General features: G+C 41.8%; 1 protein-coding gene across 5 annotated transcripts in view; it reads left to right on the top strand.

Annotated features, from left to right (window-relative positions):
- Positions 1-21,775, top strand: part of AUTS2 (activator of transcription and developmental regulator AUTS2) — a 1,198,592-nt gene that overhangs the window by 1,150,641 nt on the left and 26,176 nt on the right. For 2 of the 5 annotated variants that reach the window (XM_074189338.1, XM_074189334.1), the window contains 7 exons: positions 2,675-3,134; positions 5,229-5,482; positions 6,132-6,373; positions 8,491-8,535; positions 14,139-14,234; positions 17,616-17,687; positions 19,118-19,147. In XM_074189338.1, the coding sequence (XP_074045439.1) occupies positions 2,675-3,134; positions 5,229-5,482; positions 6,132-6,373; positions 8,491-8,535; positions 14,139-14,234; positions 17,616-17,687; positions 19,118-19,147 (1,199 nt within the window). The remainder of the gene's footprint in view (positions 1-2,674; positions 3,135-5,228; positions 5,483-6,131; positions 6,374-8,490; positions 8,536-14,138; positions 14,235-17,615; positions 17,688-19,117; positions 19,148-21,775) is intronic. The other 3 variants (XM_074189335.1, XM_074189337.1, XM_074189336.1) reach the window with 3 other exon arrangements.

Here is a 21,775-nt window from a genome sequence, read left to right as displayed (position 1 = left end):
ATACTGTTTTAGCTAGAAAGGGACCATAGAAATTTTGTAATCAAAACTCTTCTGTTTTATCGAAAAGGAAACTGAGTCCTAGAGGGAGAGCTGGAAGTGATGAGCTCAGAGAGTAGGAAACAAACTGAGACATTGTAGACCTTGATTTCAAAATTCCTTCTCCCGTGCCTCTCTGGCTCTTAAAGAGTGGTTCTCCCAAAGAGTGCATACACCCTGAGCATCTCAGGGAACAGGAAAAGGTAGCAGGGTCAGGGAAGGAAGAACTGCCCAAAAGAGTGAACTTGTTTTAAAAAGGGAATGGGAGATGGCTTTTCCTTCTGTCCAATAACTGTGTCTCGAGAGCCTCCTTTGTCTAAGGAGCAATCCCCTCTATTTTCTTTCTTCACATTTCCTCTGTGTGTTCTCAGATGAAACTCTGTGTCATCCATTGGGACCAAGGGGTATTATCTGATCAGCAAGTCCCTTGCTAGGGTGGATCAGAACTGAGGCTTCTAACTTGGGGCAGAGCCTGGATCTTGTTTCCTTTGGAGTTTCAGGTCAATCCACTTAGGGATATATGGGAGGAGAATACTCCCATCCTTTCTCCAAAGGAGGAATGCTCATGTTTTCAATAAAAGTAGATATGAGGTTGTCCCCAGTGTAGTCTCTGATGGTACAGAAGATATTCTGTGGGGAAAGCTCAGGAAATTGGATTGAATAATTTACACTCACAGCTATACTGACAATGCTGTAAATCACAGGTTCTTAACTTGGCTTCCTGGGTTCCTGGATCTGAGTTGAATTTCAGAGGGGTTTATAAACTTGGATAAGGAGAAAATAGTACATCTTTACTTAATATAAAGACTTTCCTTTATAATCCTCTGTCTTTATGCATTTAGAAACATGATTTTTGCCCTACAGACAAGGAAAATGAGGTCCAGGGACAGATTTTCCTTCTCCCTACCTTTTGGCCTCCTTTCCTCTTTTTGGGGGGGGGAGTCTCCCCAAAAGACTCCTGTGGGAGTCTTTACTAATCAGAGAACCTCAAAGTGTTCTTATGTTGAGCAGAGGGAACTCAGTCTGGGAAGGCAGAGTGATTGAAAGAGGGACAGATGGTGAAGATGTCAGGCTGATAGGGGTGGAGGGAATTGGGTCCCATTGAGGATTGGCTCTAGCCTAGAGCTTTTTTACAGACCACTGAGTGTTTGTGCTGGCCAAAGATTTATTTGGATGGGTCTGCCAGCTTGGCTATGGACATACAGATTTTTTTTCTCAATGTTTATGTATTAAACTGCTGGACTATAATGAGAGGAATACGGAGGGGAAGAGGCAAGAGGTCCATTTTCCAACCTAAATTTTCTGCTCTAAAGATGTCTTCCTTCTCATAGTAAGATGGAGAGAGTCTTGTTCCCCCCTTTTTCCCATTCTGTGTCTGTCTTGTGTCCATTTTCCAACCTAAATTTTCTGCTCTAAAGATGTCTTCCTTCTCATAGTAAGATGGAGAGAGTCTTGTTCCCCCCTTTTTCCCATTCTGTGTCTCTCTAGTCCTCTCCCTCCCTCTTTCTCTCTTTCTCTCTTCCTCTCTTTCTTCCTTTCTCTCTCTTCTTCCCTACCTCCTCTCTCCTCACTCCCCCACTGTGTGTGTGTGTGTGTGTGTGTGTGTGTGTGTGTGTGTGTTCTCCCACCACCCCCCACCCTCATGGTCATATGATTTATTTGTACCATTTCTTAACTCTGTCCCTAATATTCTGGTGCTTGGGCTTGAGTCTTGCATGAAATCTCTACTTGACAAGTCGCAAAAGGATTCATTTTGACAAGGATGCTGAAGAGTGAGAGTCTTTGAAGAGATCTTATACCACCCCGTCCCCAATACATGCCATTTTTTTTTAAGCCCTTGCTAAATAGGACTTTGAGACAAAGCCCAGACTTGGGGGGGAGGACCTCTTTCCCTCCCAGCATGGCCAGCAGAATCCCAGTTGAAGGGAGCTCAATTTAAATTCCTGTTTGGAGAGTCATTCCAGCTTTGATCCCAAACACGCCTGGGATCTATTTCTTTGGGCCGGGATGCCTGGCTTTCTTACTGGAGCAGTAATGGCTGGGTGAAATTTATTTCCCCAAATGTCAGTTCTGTCTCACCGGCAAAAAATGCACAAGGCCAAGGAGAACATCTGTGTGTTGTTAAGTCATATTTGCTGCATTTGGCATTGTTAGCACTTCCCTTTTATGTACACAGGGACTGTATATTTGTTTTAAAAGGGGGAAAAAAATCAAGTCTTTGGCTATTGTTTTAATTTTGCACTTTTACGGACTTTGTCGAGATCAAGGAAAACATTCATCTTTGTGTCGCCTGGACGCCCAGGTCACTTTCCAGCTCTTCGATGCTTTCTGGCTTGTCTCCCATGCCACTCCTCCCAGCCCCCCCCCCCCCCGAAGCATTTCTGCTTGAGTGTTGGGGGCTGTTGTGACATCTTTTCCCATCTTCAAGCCATTGACCTTCAGATCAGAAAATCAAAGTTGACACACCCCAGAACCAGACAAGCCACAGGGAATGCTTGCATTAAGTGATTGGGGCTTGGAGTTTGTTTGGGATGTAGTGGTGGGGGGAACTGGGTGAGAGTTTCCCCCTGCTCCCTCTCTTCTGTACTTACAAGTCATTGCTCATGGCTTTATCTCTTTTTTTCTTCCTCCATCACAGATTCAGAGTTAGGCGTTGGCACGCTAACCGAAAATGATACCCAGGATGCAGGGCCCGTTGTCCCGAAGATATCGGGATTAGAACGGAGCCAGGAGAAGAGTCAGGACAGTTGCAAGGAGTCCATCTTTGAGCCCGTGGTGCCTAAAGACCCCTGTCCTCAGACGGCTCAGCCGGAGCCGCAGCTGCAGGCACCATCCCCGGGCCCGGGCCCTGTCCTGCTTCAACGCACGGAAGTCCTTCCTCCACCGCCACCTCAGGCTCCTCAGCCGCCACAGGCCCCTCCAGAAGCCCCTCTGCAGCCTCCCCCCCAGCCTCAAGTACAGCGGCCAGCCAGGCCACAGTCGCCCACCCAGACTGTTCACCAAAGCCTCCCCTCGGCGCAGCCGCACCCCTCCAATCAGAACCTCTCCCAGCCGTTATCTGCTTATAATAGCAGCAGCCTCAGCCTCAACAGCTTGAGGTGAGCCTGGGAGCTGGACTGGATCAGGCACTCTTCTTTGGGAGAGGATTTGGGGAGGCCCAGAGTGATGGGAACTGTTGTTCATGGGAAGGAGCTTGGCATTTCCATGAAGAAGAGTCACAGAGAGTCAGAAGTCAGAGTGGGGCCAGGACTGGGTAGGACTCCATGGGACAGAGAGGGTATTTCTGGAACTAAGAATGAGGGACAAGTCATCCTTTTGTGGGGGAGAAAGGGGCAGGGAAAGGACACCTAAGAGAAGAATGAAGGAATAAAACAGTGGTTGTAACAATAAAGGAAGCTGGGCAGCTAGGTGCACAGTGGATAGAGTCTGACCCTGGAATCAGGAGGACCTGAGTTGAAATCTGGCCTCAGATACTTGATAATTACCTAGCTGTGTGGCCTTGGGCAAGTCACTTAACCCCATTGCCTTGCTAAAAAAAAATAAAGGAAGCCTCTGCCATAATTCCATACAATACAAATTTATTAAATTAACACCTAGTCTATGTAGACAGAAGAGAGGACTTTTGAAGAAAGAATTGGAAGTGTGGGAGGGTTTCATCCTTTCAGGGGCATGTGAGCTATAGTTTAAGTTGAAAATGACTTTAGACACCTTTTGGTCCATCTCACTGATTTTGCGGGAAATTATGTGACAGGGGAACCTAGCTCTTGAGCTGGAAGGACTTCAGACATCATATCTAACCCTTTCTTCCTTCCTCCCTTCTTCCTTCTCTTTCTTCCCTCCTTCCTCCCTTTCTTCCTTTGTTTCTTATTTTTTTCTTCCTCTCTTCCTCCTTTCCTTCCTTCTTTTCTTCTTTCCTTTCTCCCTTTCTTCCTCCATTCCTTCCTTTCTTTCCTTTCTTTCCTCTCTTCCTCTTTTCTCTTTCTATCTTTCTCTCCTTCCCTTTCCCTCTTTCTTGAAGAGGAAGCTGAGGCCCAAAGAAGTTAAGTGACTTACTCAAGGTCACACAGATAATAAGTATCAAAGGTGACATTTGAACTCTGGTCTTTTTTGATCCAAGACAGTGTCCTTCCCACTGACCCATGATACCTAATTGTACACGCTTGAAAATATCTGACTTCTGAATGTTGTCTTTAGAGGGCTGAATTTTATTTTTATTGTTTTTTAAATGATGATTACATTTTCTGTGGTGGGTATTAACAAGAGGGGATGGGGGAAGAGAAGTATCATCAAAAGCCCTTTTTCTGCTCAGTCCTACATTTGTTGAATTATAAAAGAAAGGGTTCTGTGGGTATGTGTATTTTTTTTTTTAATAAAATCACAAAGGGAAGGGGAGTAGAAAGTCAGCGGGAGTTGATTCTGAGAGTTTTCATAGGAAGGAACCCAGCATATTCCTGATTATTCAAGAGGTCATAATTATCACACCAGGTATGAATGTGTGTGTGTGTGTGTGTGTGTGTGTGTGTGTGTATGCATGTGTGATTTTTTTTGCAGAGCATCTTCATGTCCTTTTTGCTACTTCTCCCTTCCAATAGGTCCTCTTTCATTGGAGAGGTCCCAAGAAGCAGTGAAAAGACTTGTTTTGAAATCAAATCTCGACTCTGTAACCCCAAAGTCTTTTCAGCATTCCTTTGCCCAAGTTTCCTCTGATAAAATGAGGAACTGGAATGAATGGCGTCTAAAGACTTCTAAAGCTCCAAGTCTATGAGGTCCTGGTCTCTGTATTTTTTCACACCACCACCGAATGGGTGGCTTATATAGACAACCTCTTGACTTTCTTTTCCTTTTGAGTTGGTCACTGGACAATTTAGAAATCCTTTCAGTCTTTCTCCTTGTTAAGCTCCAGTGGGTAGATTGCACAGGACAAAGTGTAGGGCTTTGGGATGGTTTCAGGGCTTGACAACCATGTTGTTAATTTAAAAATAATAAGTTTGGATAGAGCACCAGCCCTGGAGTCAGGCAGGCCCTGAGTTCAAATCCGGCCTCAGACACTTACTAATGACCTAGCCATGTGGCCTTGGGCAAGCCACTTAACCCCATTGCCTTGCAAAAACCTAAAAATAATAATAATAAGTTGCTTGTGGGTTTTCTTCTTCCTTTTTTTTAATATTTATCTTCTTTTCTTCCCCCAACAGCAGCAGCAGAAGTAGCACGCCCGCGAAGAGTCAGCCCCCACAGTCTCATCTGGCCCACCACCCCTCAGCCTCCCCCTTCCCCCTCTCTCTCCCCAGCCACAGCCCACTCCACAGCTTCACACCCACCCTCCAGCCCCCTGCTCACTCTCATCACCCCAATATGTTTGCCCCGCCTACGGCTTTGCCTCCTCCTCCTCCATTGACATCAGGGACTCTGCAGGTTCCTGGACACCCAGGAGGAAGCACTTATTCAGGTAGGAGCCAGATGGGGCTGTCGCTACATAGCTAGTCAGAGGGGCAGCTTCTTCAGCCCAAGGCCTTCAGGGATGGGTTGAGAAAACGGGTTCGTTTAAATCATATATTTAACCTGAAATCATCTGGATCTGCTCATCAGTCCATCAGTCAACCAGCACCTTAGTAGAAATAGGAACATATTTAACTGCTAAGGATACACAGACATGCTTGAAACAGTTTTTTCCCCATGAGACTTCAGTCTACGGTTCATCTGTAAGTTGACTCATTGTATTCAGATTTCTGGCAGGATATTTTTTCTTCCCATCTAATGTTTTTGAGGTGTTAATCGCCTTCCTCTTTGGGTAAGAACCAGCTGCACTGTCCCAGTAAGACCAATTTAAAGTGAGGGGAGAAAAGGGACCAAGGTAAGTGCTATTAATAAGCACTTTACAAATACTATCTCTTTTGATCCTCATAACAATCTTGCCAGGGAGATGTTATTTTTACAGCTGAGGAAACTGAGTCAGGTTCAGTACTTGTATAGTTCCTAAGAAAGAGTGACTCTGTTGGTGACTCCGGTGACCAATCAGCAAACTTTTATCCAGATACAGTCTGCCTTTAGAGAGGGTTGCTGTCTCACTGGGGATGGGGTCTTCTCTTCTTTTCCAGAGCAAGACCTCCTACGACAGGAATTGAATACACGGTTTCTGGCCTCCCAGAGTGCTGACCGCGGGGCCTCCCTCGGCCCTCCGCCCTACCTGAGGACCGAGTTTCATCAACATCAGCACCAGCACCAACACACGCACCAACACACGCACCAGCATACCTTCACCCCCTTCCCCCACGCCATCCCTCCTACGGCCATCATGCCGACGCCAGCACCGCCCATGGTGCGTACCCCAGGCAGAAATGTGAGGATAAGTAGATCGCGACTCTATTCTCTATTCTACTCTTCACTTGGTCATGGGCCTGGGTGGGGGTGGGGTTATGACCGGTTGGGCATGGGTAGGAGTGAGAGTATGGAGATCCATTTGCCTCCATGGGCAATCATTGGTTCTCATCTTTTTCCAGAGTAAAACAGAATCCTTTTCTCTTAAGGAGAGGAGGAGGAGATTTGATTTATGTCAATTTGGCTTAGAACTTGAAGCTTTATTCTAGAGCTGAATGGTCTTGATCAGTGGCTGCTCCAAACCCCTCTCCCTTCTACTTGATCTCAGCTCCTTAAAATTTTGAGAGCTTATCTTAATTTGGGAGTCTTCAGATACTATCTCTGCACATGACAGGGCCTACCCAAGAGCTATGGGAGACTAAGGGAACTGGAGAAGACTGGAAGGGAGCTAATTTTAGTTTTCACTGTACCAAAAAATGGTCTAGGCAAGGGAAGGATGCTTCACAGGAAGGAAGAGAGTCTAGTCTTATGGCATGAGTTGGCACAAATAAGACATCTCATCTTCTCAAAGTGACCAAGCCTGGCCTCTTTGATTTGGTTTGTGTTGCCATGATAGGGAAAAGGATGAAAAGCGCAGAGCTGAACACTAACGAGTATTTTCATCTAGCCAGTCAGAAACCTACCTATTTCGGCTTTAATTGAAATGAATGCCTCTTCTTCTTGCTATGTAATTAAGTTGAGGACTCTCATGGACCATGAAGGTGGCAGGTCAGCAACAAAAGGGTTTCACTCAAATTTACTCTTTTGTTGTTTATCCAAGCCTTTTTTTTCTTTCTTTGCAAAACTGAATTAGATGTTTTCAAAAAGAAAGAACGAAAGAAGGGAAAGATTAAGTTTCACAGTTATTCTTTAGCAGGTTTTAGAAACAGGAAGAAAATTCCCACTCTGCAACATTCTGAGAAAACACTTGCCAGTTTAATCAGGTTTCTTTTAGTTAACAATCATGTCCATACTTCTCTAGGTGAAATGAAATTCTTCTCAGGTCTCCTTACATGGGCTTCTTTTACTGAGAACCCATTTTTGGCAATCTTCCACATCATTGGGAGATGATTTAGTGGCAGTTCCAGGATGATAATACTATTTAGAGGGAATGAGAGAATCCTCCTGGTGGTTGTTTAGAAGAAAGTACAAGACCTTTCCAGAATAGCTGGGTTTGAGTTTAACTTGAGCCGGGAGCAATGGAATCTCTAGCTCTTCCACCGGGGAGAATATGAGAAGAGCCAGGATATTCAGCAAAACTCCCTCTGACCTCTCCAAAAAGTTGCCTCCATTCTCTCTGGGGTGGAAATCTGATCTGTTCTTAACTGGCAGAAGGGTAGAGTAAACAGGAAATCACTGGATTGACTCAAAACTTGCTTCTGTTGCCTACCTGTCCCCTCTTGGTTGTTAATTGGTTGTTAATTGATCACTAACTGGTATCAGGGCAACAAGCATTTATTAAATATGGGGTATATAACTGGAGCCTGCTCATACCACTCATCAAAGCCGGTTGTTAAATGTTTAGCAGAAACATTCTGACTTTGAAAATCTTCTAACTCTGCAAATTAGGACTCGTATTATTTTGTTGATTGTCTAGCCTTAAGAAAGCAATGGAGGAAATGTTAATGCAAATTAAACTTTGAAAGGTGTCAGGGGCAAAATCTTTTTTTGGAGGAGGGGAGCCAGTTGTTACACATTTACCAGCACACACCCAAACTGTGCTGGTCACTGGGGATATAAGGAAAAATAAACAGTCTCTGCTGTCAAGGAGCTCCCAATCTCTTGGGTGTAGATAACATGAGCTATCAGAAAAAAAATGGGTAAAATCTTTTTTTGAATGAGGGGAGCCAGTTGTTAAACATTTACCAGCACACACCCAAACGGTATGCTGGTCACTGGGGATATAAGGAAAAATAAACAGTCTCTGCTATCAAGGAGCTCCCAGTCTCATGGGGGTAGACAATGGGAGCTATCAGAAAAGTTTCATGTTTTTTTTTATTTTATGACTGATAAAGAACAGAAAATACAGGCAGGTAAAGAAGGTATGGATGCCAGTGCAGAAACACAAAATAACTAGTATTTGCTTTGATCCCTTTACAGTTTGACAAATATCCTACAAAAGTTGACCCCTTCTACCGTCACAGTGTGAGTTTCCATGTGGAATGTCCAAGTTTGTTTCCATTGTTAGGACTGAAGCCATCCGGTCTCAAAGTGGCCAGAAGTGCATGCTCTCTGACCAGTCCTTTCCAAGAATGTATTCCCTGCTCTTTCTGATCTTTTTTTATCTCTGGTGTTTGGGTTGCTTGTTTTGTTCGTTTGTTTTTCTGATGCTTTGTTTGGGGGAGAAAGGATGCAGTATCAGCTCTGAATCAAAAGATCCAGGTTGCGGGGGGGGGGGGGGGGGGGCAGCTACTGCTTTTGAGCAAAGCCAGAGTGACTCAAAATTTGGTCAGCATGGAAGTGGTGAGCACCCTGTGGGGGGGGGGGTGAATCTTGGATTAATCAAGATTTCAGCAGGCTCAAAAAATCATCAAATTGGATTCATAGGAAATTGGGAATTACAGTGACCCCCAGGCCCTTCAGATGTTAGATATGAACAATTTCTGCCAAATACAAAGTCTTTGGTGTATCCAAAGCTTAACTCTTCCAAAAGTAATTTCTCTTCTCTTTTTGGCTGAATGTGGAAGACTCTTGCATGCAACAACCATAGGAAGTGGTTCCTCATTGTAATTGGATGTCAGAGCATTGTTTTGAAAAGGGAACTACAAAGAATGTTATTGTTGGCTAAAACAAAGGGTCTTTTATAAGGGAATGACACCGGAGAGAAAGTGGAATTTGTTCTGGGCTAAGACATATGGTCTGAGACCAGACTTAGCAGCTGCCTAAGTTACCAAATTGGTGACCTCCAAAGGCAAGGGTTGAACTGGGGATGTGCAACATGAGCATCTGATCATGGTGTTTTGATTAGGGGACGGATACTGCACCATCTTTGAAAAGCATGTGCTTGCTTGTCTCTTTAGCCTTTCTTTTGCTTTGAAATGGGACTCCCCCTCCTCCAATCTCTCCCCACCCCTACTCCAACAGCTCCACGCTCTGTGTTTATGACTATTTTGATTTGTTGTTCTCGGATATTTTTCTTTTTGCTCTCGCTGTCTTAATAGATGTGTCAGTTAATAGGGGAGCCAAGCGTATTAATTCAGGGATGCTTATCTAGGCTGACGGTAGATGAGATGTGGGAGGCAGCTGCAATCAACAAAAATCAATAAATAAATAAACATGGACATTTGGAAGTGACCTTAGAGGGACTAACGTCTCTCAGCACTAACAATAACAATAATAATAATAATAATGTCTAGCATTTTAATAACACTAAGTTTTCCTAAGTACCTTACAAGTATCTTTGTACTCACAATAATGCTAGGATGTAGGTGCTGTTATGTCCATGTTACAGATGAAGAAATTGAGGCAGGATAAGTGACCTACTCAAGAAGGGGGTCACATGGCAGGTTAAGGTCTGTTATCACTAGGTAGCAGATGAGGTAATTGAGGCCAGCAGGGTGACTTATCCAAGAGGAGAGCCACGTGGCTAGTTAACTTCTGATTTAATCACTATTTTACATATGGGGAAATTGAGGCAAACAGTGACTTGCCCAAGGTAGGGGAGGGGGTCTTATGGCTAGTTAGTGTCTGAGGCTAGATTTAGATCTCCCTTCTTCCAGGCACTCTTTCCTCTGTAGTCACCAGCTGCCTTTAGAAAATCCTTTAAACATTAACAGTTAAGATCCCCAGATTGTATTTGACCTTCAATGCTCTATGAAGGCAAGAGAAAAGCGGACCTTGTAAGAGAGGACCACAGAGTTTAATCTCTCCTTTTGGGTCTTTTCTGGTCTGCCTTAATACTTTTTTTTAGGAGTTTTCCCTGATACCTCTGGAATCTAATCTTTTCTATAGATGTTGCCCAGGCAAGTCAATCAAGATCTTTTCAGATGATTTGTCTCCTCTGTAAAATGAAGCGTAATTTGAATCCTTTAGAGTCCCTTGCAGCTCCAAATTTCCTCTCCATTGATTCTACTCACTGCCTGTGTGTGATCCTTTTACCTGTCTGGGCTTCTGTTTTCTTGTCCTTAAAATAAATACAGATATTTGACTGCATGACTTCTAAGGCCCTTCCAGAATCCAATATCCCATCTTTGTGATTAATAAAAACAGAGATCTGGATAAAAAGAGATTCCAAGGAGGAAAAAATGGTCATCAATAAACATTTATTAAGGACCTATTATTAGAGTGAGGATCCTGATCTAGGGTTAGAAGTAAAGAAACGAGCCCTGTATATTTGTTTCTCTCTCTCTCTCTGTGTGTGTGTGTGTGTGCAAAATATAAAGAAAATAAATGTAAATAGATAGGGAAGGATGCTATTGTAATGTCATTGAGGGAGCAGCATGATGGAGTGGATAGGATACTCCCTGGGTAATCAAAAAAGATCTGGATTTAAATCTTACTTCTGGGATTTACTAGCTGTGATACTGGGCAAGTCACAGCTTCTGGGCCTCGTTTGTGAAACGAGAGGTTTGGTTCCCTGCTCTCCTTCCAGCACTGTGGTTGGGATTTGATGTCTCTTCATTTCCAGGAGCCTTAGTTTCTTCTTCTGTAAAATGAGGAGTTTGGTTTCCAAGCCCTCTAAGGCCCCTTCCAGCCTCAAATCTAAATAAAACCACAGTGATATTGATCTGGGATTTAGAAGCAAGGAAGGGGGCCTGCACATTCTAGGGCCACCCCACCCCTTCATTTCTTATGGGATTCTGGATTCCTGTCCTTGAAGCTAATCAAAGCAAAAATGATGCTCCTTACTGATTTTCTTGTCTTATATCTTTTAGGTGTCCACAGAGAAAGAACTTTATTGGTAGAAATTTGGCAGCAGGGAGTGGGGTGGGAGGAAGGGGGGGTCTGAAATAAGGCGGGATAATTAGCTGTATTCTGGAGGGAGCAGTAACAGACTAGGGTAGATGAAAAACTCAAAAACATCTTTTTAAAAATAAATAAGGCCGCCTATAAATGCAGTCATTTAAAAAGAAATGTTCCTGTTTTAGGGTGACATGCATTTAATTGTCTTGCTTCTTACAATGTACAGTGGGAAAGTTATTTCATATTATAAACTATATGGGCTAACTCGACACAGTGCTTCAATTTCCCTCCCACTTTGGGGGATTAGGGCATTACGAGGGGAATTAGATGCAATACACTCGAGCTTCTAAAACACCATTTTCAACTTAAAAGTTGTTTTAAATGAGGGCACTTGGTTCCCAATCACTGTTTAAGTGGATTTAGTTCCATATCAATTAGGATGTAGAGTTTGCTGCTTCATTGAAGAGAGTAAGACAGAATGAAATTAAAAAAAAAAGGGAAAGAGAAGGTTCGGGACCTAAAAGGATGAAAAAATGGAAAGCCCACATCTTTCATAATTGTCCGGAAACAGCCAACATATGGAAATGAATTATTAATATAAGGCCTCAATTATCATGCATTTTTTACAGGTTATCTATCATAAGGCAGGAGGGAACAAAGAGTTAAATCTAAAGAGGCCTTTAACCAAATATTGCAACTAGAGCATTCAATTCGCCCGGTATATTTGACTGAACCCTGTTTCTATTTTATTGTCTTTCCTTCTGAAATAGCCATCACCATCCCTTACTTTAGTATTATATTGAATAGTTTACAGAACTTTTCTTAAGGATAATTTCATCCATTTCACATCAAATTTGTTAAGTGGGTAGATTATTTTATCCTGTTTGTAGCTGAGCAAAGTGAGTCTCAGTGATCGACTGGCTTTTTTGTGGCATTAGAAAGGCAAAACAATGGTCCCTGTCCTCAAGGAGCTTCCAGTCAATGATGTATAAATAATTACGTGCACAGAAGACTCATACCAAGTAGATGACATTCATATGAAATTAGCAACTGGAAGGATCACAAAAGATTTCCTGTAGAAAATGTATTTTTGAAGGAAGCTGAGGAAACTTGTTTCTTTCAGGTGTTTTTGTTCTGAAAATTAAGGGGGGAAATTATTTTTTAATTTTAAAAATTAATAAACATTCTAAATTGCTTTTAATTAAAAAGACCATTTAATAAGAAATTAAAAGTAAATTTTTAATGGTACCTTTTGAGCTTAGTAAGTTGTTCCAGAGCAGAGGGAAGAGGAAGTAGATGATGAGATGGAGTGGCTTGTTGGAAAAACTGCAAGCAGACTAGTGGTAAAGAGAAGACGATAACAAAGGTAGAAGGTAGTTAGATTCTGGAGAGCTTTTTAGATGCCAACTAGTGGAAGTTAAATGATTTGGCCAAAATGCCACAGATTATCAGTGACAGCTGAGATTAAAATTCAGTTCTTGTGACTGTCCACTATATCCTTGTTTTGGCCACCTTGAGTGTTGAGTTGACCATCTGAGTTAGCCATTCATTAAGAAAATCTGCCTAAATGGTCTTTTTCCCTTCTTATCCTTAAATAGTTAGATAGATAATATTTCTTTAGTACTGTCGAACAATTAATAAGCAGCATTTAGAACTAGTTCAGTGTGATTTGAAAGCATTTTGGTACAGTGGAAATCAGTCTTCCAAGAAATATGCATTTATTAAGTGCCTACTGTTTACTAGGGGATACAACAGAGAAGCTCTGCCCTCAGAGCTTTCTAAAGAAGGATTACAACACACACACACACACACACACACACACACACACACACACACACACACAAATTTGTTTGTGTGGATCCTGGCAGCTAAGGGGACTATGAAAAGAAAGTGATGCTTAGAGACAACAGACCTAGGGTTCCAGATTTCACTTTGTGGTTCAGCTCTTCTGACTTTGGGCAAATCATTTAACTTTTCTTCTTCTGTAAAAGGAAGAGGTTTGACTAGGCGACCTTCCTGGGTCCCCCCCAACCTCTAAATCTTCAAAGATCAACTTTGCCTGCTGACTCAGACATATATTTAATATTTGAAACTCTTTGAAAACAAAAGCAGCATTTAAAAATCAGATTTACTTTAGGCTTGTATTTTGTGGAGGCATACTTCCCTTCTACTGTGTTCCATCTTGTTGGAGAATGGGTGGACTTCATTAAAAAAAAGACAAAAAAACAACTAAATGTGTTTGTTCCAGAAATATTTATCATCATCTTAGGAAATTAAATTGTCCTCGGTGTCAGAAAGTCCACCAGAATAAGCTAATGAAGCAAGAATTGTGAATATTTTCTCATTTCCTAGAGAAACTATTAAAAATCTAAAGTACTAATTGAGTTTTAATGGTATAAAATCCTGGAACTCATAAAGACTTGCCTCTTTCTTGCTTTTTTTTTTAATTAACTTGTAATTTTCTGGGCATCTTATTTGGCTCAGCACCCCCTCCCGCCCCCCTTTTGATATGCATTAACATCTCTAACCATTTAGGACTTCTATCCAATTTAACAATTAATAATTAGAAAAGCTCCCTTCGTAATGATGGCCTCATCCGGGACATCATTTGTTGGCTGATTAATTCTGAACTACTTTTAACTTGTTAAAAGTTAAACATTCACGGCACATCTGTGTGCTCATTCTTGGGCTCCTTTGACTAATGGCTCTGAACGGAGATGACTAGTTTGCTAATGTCTAAGTCATTCTCTGGGTGTGGGAAGAGGGTTTGAGGGTATCCATTGGCTGACTTTGGTAAATCTCCTATTCAAATATTTTCTTTTTTTCCCCTTGTCTTTGACTTGTAGCTGTTTCATTCATATCCTCCTGCTGTCTCGGGGATCCCCCCGATGATCCCACCTACTGGTCCCTTTGGGTCCCTGCAAGGAGCATTTCAGCCTAAGGTAAGAAAACCAGTTTATGAGCATACACACAACGGGTCAGTATTACGGTCTGGAAGCAGGCTGGTATTTGACCCTTCTGGCAGGTAGGGCCCTTGGGGTCCAGATAAAAAGATTTTGTTTACATCTGGCCAGCAAACATATAACATCTTGCAACCACGGATCTCTTTGGGGGCAGGATGCAATAATCTCTGAAATACACCTTCCATAAAAATTACAGTAGTCTAGCTTCTTATGAGAAACTCTTTGTAAAAGTCTATTGGGAAGATACCAACCCCCCCCCCCCAAAAAAAACCAGAAACAACTAGCATTTATTAAGTTTCTACTATTTGCCAGATACTTGGAATTTTTAAAAAAAGCTAACCCTGCCCTCAAGAACCTTCAGTTCTATCAGACAATTAATTAATGAATTAATGTTCCTGCTATGTGACAGGCACTGCATATATAAAGACAAAAGTGAAATAATCCTTGCCTTTATTTATTAAAAACTTATTAAGCATGCTGCTCTCTGGAGACACTGAGACAGAAAAGGGATCAGGTCCTGCCCTTGAGGAGTTTACATTCTAGTAGAAGGGACATAAGATGTATATACTGAGCTCTCTGTAAGAGTCATAGAAGATATATTCAAAGTCATTTGTGGGGAGGAGGAAGGATATGAGAGGAATCCCAGAAGGCTTATAGAGATAAACTGGAAAGTAGCTATTAGTGGAATTTTTTTATTTTAATGGATAGCCCTTGTCCATTCAGTAGAAAAGGAGCCATAGCCCCAAACCATACTTCATCACCCCTCTCTGTTCCTGCTACATTTCCAAGCATCAGATAGGTGCAAGCTCCATTTTGTCTTTGCAAATTGAAAGTTGACTGCCATCCTTTAGCTCATTATCAGAGTATGAGTGAATTTTGTCTGAGATTTTCTTGTCCTTATATTTCTTCCTCCTTTTATTCATTCACTGATAACCCTGAAAGCCAGGGATGAGGAATCTCATGGATCCTGGGCTCATAAAATCAGAACTTGAAAGGGACCTGAGAAGTCATCAAGTCCAGCCCCCTTTTACAGATGAGAAAACTGAGGCAGGATGTTACAGTAGGTGTCTGAGACAGGATTCACACCCAGGTCCAAGTCTATTCCAGGCTATCTATTTATCTGGTTACTGATTTTTTTGTGATTCTTTATTACTTTATTGTAGCATTTTAACAAATGGATCAGTCCTATAGTATCAGGGTGACTTTGGATCAGTCACCCTCACTGATTCTCTGTTTTCCCATTAGAAAGTGTGGTCTAGATGACCTCTCACATACATCCCTTTCAGCTCTGGTCAGGGACCTGTGAAATTTCCAAAAGAAGAGTATTGTCCTAAAATGTGGAAACATACAAAGAAATGAAAGGGCCAGGTCTTGAGACTCGCTCTGTTTCCAAAGTAACACTTCTCCCAGAAGGCTGCTTTTCCAAGAGATCAGAGTTTCACTGGTTGGACTGATGAGGTCATTGTCATTCATCTAACTGACCACATCCTGTATCTCCTCCCCAAATCCTGCTCCTTGACCCCAGTGGTTGACTTCCCCAAGCCCTCAATCACCCTCTAAGATGCCAAAGTCGTCCTCACATGTATGTCCCTAAAACAGAGTACTAGGTCATTTAATAAATTAGTCCTTTTTTCTCCTCTTTTCCCTCACTTACAATTATCCAAGCACACTGAAAACTACATCTGTGCAAGGAAGTGTCTCTCCTGGTGTTGAAATAGGTCCTTCTAGGCCTTCTTACTGATTGAATATGTAGATTGCAGTTCATTAGTGGAGTTCTTCATATCTATGCTAATCAGGCTGTTAACAACTCTGTAGCTTAATTGTTAGTTGGGCTGCAGCTGATTTCTTTATTTTTTTTTAATCCCCCCCCTCCCTCTTCCTCTCCCTCCCTTGTAGGAAGGTTCAGGGCCCAGACTTAGGGGCTCCTTTTTCCAGACCAGTTCATTTCTTTGTATGGAGACAAAGACATAGAACAGTATGGTTAAAAGAGATACCTAGCATTCTATGCAAGCCATCCTAATTGGTAAGAACATTAAGTTTGGAGTCAGAAAGACCTGAATCTGAATCCTACCGTAGATACTAGCTAAGGGACCTTGAGTAAGTCATTAGCCTCTCTCAGCCTTGGTTGGATGATAGTAATTAGGAATGAAGGGGTGAAGAAATAATAATTGCGCCTCCCCTACAGTAGGTATTAAGAGAACTTTTACAAAATACTTTACAAACCTTAAATTGTTTTATAAATGCTATTATTATTACTATTATTATTATTATTATTATTATTACTATATCCTGATCATTTGATCATAGGGATAATATTACTTATCCCTTCAGTTCTTCCAACCTGCCACTCCCCAACCCATCTGGTGTACCATTACAAAGAAAATTCCACTATGTGTGGCGATAGAATGGAGTGGAGATGTGTGGGGGTAGGATGGGTGCACTCTTCAGAAGTGTGATGTGGAGATGCCAAGGATTATTAAGAGTTACTTATGAGCAATGGCGGGAATGAAGATGATTTACTCAGGAAGTCGAATTCTTTTAAATCATTTATATACTATTTAATGATCGAGTCGGGAGGTCCCCAAACCCAGTTCTCTTGTCTCATTTCCACCATTGCTAATGAGTGATTCCCGTGTGTGAATCCTGGCTGTAGTATGCCAGTTAAAATTCAGGATGTTAGCTCTCTAAATGTCTCTAAAACACTCTGAGGTTCTCTGATGGGAGACACCTGATATCGTAAATTGTTCTAATTCTCATTTAAGCATTTCTTGGACTTGTTTTGGTGATAAAAGAAAAAAAAGAAAGAAATAAGCTGATACATTAAGGAAAAGAATGCTATCTAGCAATTAGCTAAGAAGAAAAAAAAACAATTTCAGCTTTAGCTTGTGGAAGTTGTCAGCTCATCACTTTGGGGTGGAATGACTGAAGAATCCTGGATTCAAATCCTGTTTCTGACATTTATGTGACCTTGGCTATGTATTTCACCTCAATTTTCTTGCCTCAAAACTTAATCCTTGGATTCTGTGATTCAAATTTCATTAAATTGAGTCACACCATTCTGCTAACAAATTTGGTTTCATGCTAGCCTCCAAGAAGGCAATCTCTGGTGAATTTCCATGAAATACAGCAAACATAGAAGACTCCTCAAAAATTAATTAATAAGAAAATAAGTTACTAAAGTAACTTTAAATAAATTTTTAAAGTATTCATACTGATACTAAGACAATAGAACTAAAGGAAATCATCTCTTTTTTTAAAAAAAAGTTTTTATTCAGCACGGAAAACAATTGTCTACAAAGTACAGAGAATGTGGTACCTCCTAAAATCTTGTCTAATTCACAACTGTTGTAACATTTGTAGACTTCCAATCCTATTGATGTTGCTGCTCGACCTGGGACAGTCCCTCACACTCTCCTACAAAAAGACCCAAGGGTAGGTTTAAAGACACCTGCATGTGTTCAAAGAAAAATGTTCTTTTTATCATCCATTTCCGTCCCTGAAAGAAAAATGTCTATTACAGTAAAAAGCCTCCTGGGTCACTTTTACTTCAGGTTAAAAGTAACAATGGAAAATAGCCTGGTTTTTGGTTTGTTCCCCCCCGCCCCCCAAGAGAAAGACTGACTTTGAAAAGTCTAAACACAGAGAATGGGAGACTGTGCTCTAGTCTCTTGCTTATTTGTTATCATCTTCTATTCAAAAGAAATTCTCATAAGGTGCCTTAAACAGAATCAACATCAGCCTTTAGAAAGATTGGTGGGTTTGGAATCAACTGTGGAGGTCCTGAGTTTGAATCCTTTCACTACCAGTTTGGTGATGAGGAACTAGTCATATCACCTCTGGATCCCAGTTTCTCCACTTGGGTTTGCCCTTTCAGTTCTAAAGCAAAAACCTTAAGTACTGATAATTTTGTTATGTTATGTTTTATTTTTATCGCCACTGGCCTCATGGAACATCAGGATATATCTAGTTTCCCCAGAAATCTAAAGGCCTTTCTACAAAACTGATAACAGTGTCCTAAAAGTCTCTTCCCCAGGGAAAAATATTTCATATTATGAGAGTATTTGAAAATCATTGGTTCCTTGGAAGCAATTTGTGTTAAACATGCTTATTATCTGTATATAAATGATTACTTTTTTTTAAATGTTGTCTTTCCCCCCACCCCCACCCCCACCCCAATGACATTTTTCTAGCTAATGGACAATGGAAGTTAGTGACGGATGATCAGAAGTTGGGGGTCAGAAATGACTCAAATTTTTATAAGCATCTCTATCGTGGTTTAGTATGTCTCCTCAGATTTTTCCATTCTGGTCCATTCTAGTTGAATTTTAGCCCGAAATTCACAGAAGGGGATTGGGTTCAGTGGTCCTTAACTATGGCCCATAGGAGTTCTCCCTCCTCCCACTGCTGCTCTTGTCTGTTCCCCCATTGTAAGTGCTAGGTATGGTGAGGTACCTGGTCCCCAAGCCAAGAACCTCCAAGGCTCCTTTGATTCTCCTTTGAGTCCAGGAAGCCTTTGGTGTGGTTTGGAAAGGGGGTTTATATCCTGTGGATGTTTCCTATCGATTTTGAAGCATATAATCTTCTCCGGCGGCAGACTGTAGTTTGGTGAGACTTGCTTCCTAGCTGGCTCTTGTTTGTGAGCCAGAGCTCGAGGCTCATGAGGTGGGGTGGGGGAAGGGAAGCTGGGCACTTCGTTCTCCTGATACTGTGAAAATGGGCTAATTATTCTCCAAAAGGGCTTCATTTAAAAGTAAAATTCTAACATTTTAATTTCCTCTCCTAATGAAGCAATACAAATTTGTTAATTAGAGCAATTGTTTGAGTGACAGGCATGTAACCAAATTGTCATTTTCTCTTCACAGTTGACAGATCCGTTCAGGCCAATGTTAAGGGTAAGGCATCTTCTCAAAATGCTTTTTCTCTGCTTCCACTCTGATCCCACTGGATTAAGAAACACAAATCCATTATAAAGAAAGTGGTCTGTCAATGCAGGTGGCTGGGAGGGAGGGATTCCTCTACTTGGGTGATTGCAGAATAGCCCAGAGTTTTAGCGGCTGTTTTTATCAGTGCTGTTTCCTTACAAACATCAGTTAAAATTGGCGCCACTTATGGAATGAGTGGACTCAGACTTATCTACCTACCTAGCCCTGAAGGATAGGAGTTCCTTCCTGCCAAGGGTCCCAGAGCCCCTTTCTCCATCTACAAGGCAGAGAGGGTTGGACTGGAACTGAATAGTGCCATCTCTCCCTTAGGGACTAGTTCTAATTTCTCTGACTTTTGGCCTAAAATGAGGAGGACCCTGCTTGGGAGTTAGTCATTCAATTGATAAAGAAGCTTCCTGTGATAAAGCTCCCTGGACCAAAGTAAAATCCTTCTCCAATACTTAAATTCTTAGAGATCCCTTAGAGGTAATGAGAATTGCCCAGGATCATACAGCCAAAATGTGCCAAAAGAAGTAGGATTTGATTCTACACCCTTTTAGCACCAAAGCCACCCCCTCCATCCATTATACCATGCTTTCTGTGATTGGGGAAAACAGCTTTAAAACAAAGCAAACCATTGGCTGAAGATTTAATTTAGTTTTGCTTTAAAAAAATGGCAATTGACCTGCATGCAATGCCTGGTTTTGGTTGCTGACTCCACTTAGTCAATCAACAAATACCCAGCCCTTCAGTTGAATCAGGCAAAGTTCTTCCTCTCTAATTTTGCTTTGAAGTGTCTTTCTGTGACTACTGGTAACTAGAATTCATCGAACTGTTGCTTTTGACATATATGTAACCTTACAAAAGTCTCTTCTTCTCCTTGGGCGCCATTTTCATCCTCTGTAAAATGAAGGATTAGGACTAGATCATGGGTGTCCAACCTTTTAGCTCTTCTGGGCCAACAAAAGCTTGTCTAGGATCACATACAGAATTTAATATTTATTTATGACCACAATTTAGTCCATGTTAACCAATAAGTATCATTTAATAAGGCTGCATGAATGCACTATGAGGACCCTGTGTGTCCCATGGGCCATGGATTGGACACACCTGGACTTAGATGGTCCCTGAGGTCCCCTCTGGCTCTAGACTTATGATCCCAAATTTCTAGGACACTAAGTTCTGTAGAAACATTAATGGACTGTGATTAAATATGTATATAGTGTCAAACTTTATATATTATCTAAAGGAATTCCTTTCTTGCAAATTCAGACTTGTTCAGTTAGAAAATCCCTTAGGAATGATCATTCGGTCTAGCCCTTTCAATTTATGCAGAGGGAAAAATAATGGGCCCCAGGTTCTTGACTTACTCAGTCTTCCATAGCTTGAAGAAACAAGCACCTGGCCAGCAGAACTTTTGGATGTGGGGTGTGCTTCTTTGTGTTCCCAACCCATTCTTGTTGCACATGATTGGTTGGAACAATGGATTGGGGCAATGGAAGAGGCAAGGAAAATATCCATTCTTCCCCTAGGGGTAGGGGCAGGATGTCAGTGTCAGTTTATTCTCTTTGTTGTTTGAGGAGAGATACTGGGGGCTTCAACTAAGGATAAGAAACTAAAAAAAAGGAGGGCTTGGGTTTCAGAACACAATTCTATAAATTCTGCCCTGCCATTGAACTTTGGTCATTAGAAAAGATGAAACCCAATATTGACAGTCAGTTAACTTTCACTAGGCATCTCCCATGGGTCTTAGCTGAATATGGGATGTGTTAAAGAGGATTCAGAAGTAAAATGTGTCCCTGGCCTCAAGTGCCCCGTAATCTAGCTGGGGAAGTAGAGCGTTCACACGTGAAACGGCAAGTACATTTACTGAGCAGCCTATTAACACATGAGCTAGATTCCAAGGGACAGAAGGGAGAGACACAAAGGGGTGCTTGCCAGACAATGGGAATGGAGTGATCAGAGGAAAGAAAGGGAATCATCTATGGTACAGATAAAATGTGCAAATAGCAAAGGCTAGTCAATCAATACACATTTATTAAGTGCCTACTGTTTATGGGTACTGTGCTTTACTCTGGAGATAGAAAGAAAGACACGAAGGATGATCTCTGCTCTCTAGGAGCTCACAATCCAGAGAGGGAGATGGCATGTAAACTGTCATGTACAGGCAAGCTATATCCAGGATAAGTGGAAGACTAATCAACATAGGGAAGGCCCCAGAACTGACAGTGAAACACATGGGAAAATTGAGTTTTGTTACCAATATGGTGGCCGTCTTTTCACTTCCTTCATAGGAAAAAAAAAGCGGGGGAGGTGTGGAATTAGCTTTAGGCTTTGTATGTTCTGTCTTTGCCTCGGTTCACAGACACTACTGTATTACGTATGGAGGCTGATGGGAATTAGTAGCATAGCAACATTGGGCTAAGTGGAAATCCTTCCTCTGCCAGTGACTGCTTATGCCAGTTGGCACCAGAAAAGAAAGAAAGAAGAAATACAAAGCAGGGTCCAGGCTTTCTTTTCCCTGGGAGCTGGGGAGGTCCTCATCAAGCGTAATTTTTTTTTTGAGCAGTGGCCAGCTCTTTTTCAGGTTCACTGGGA

Source organism: Macrotis lagotis, chromosome 5 (genome assembly GCF_037893015.1).
Source record: "Macrotis lagotis isolate mMagLag1 chromosome 5, bilby.v1.9.chrom.fasta, whole genome shotgun sequence".
Classification (NCBI taxonomy): domain Eukaryota; kingdom Metazoa; phylum Chordata; class Mammalia; order Peramelemorphia; family Peramelidae; genus Macrotis; species Macrotis lagotis.
This window is presented reverse-complemented; position numbering and strand designations above follow the sequence as displayed.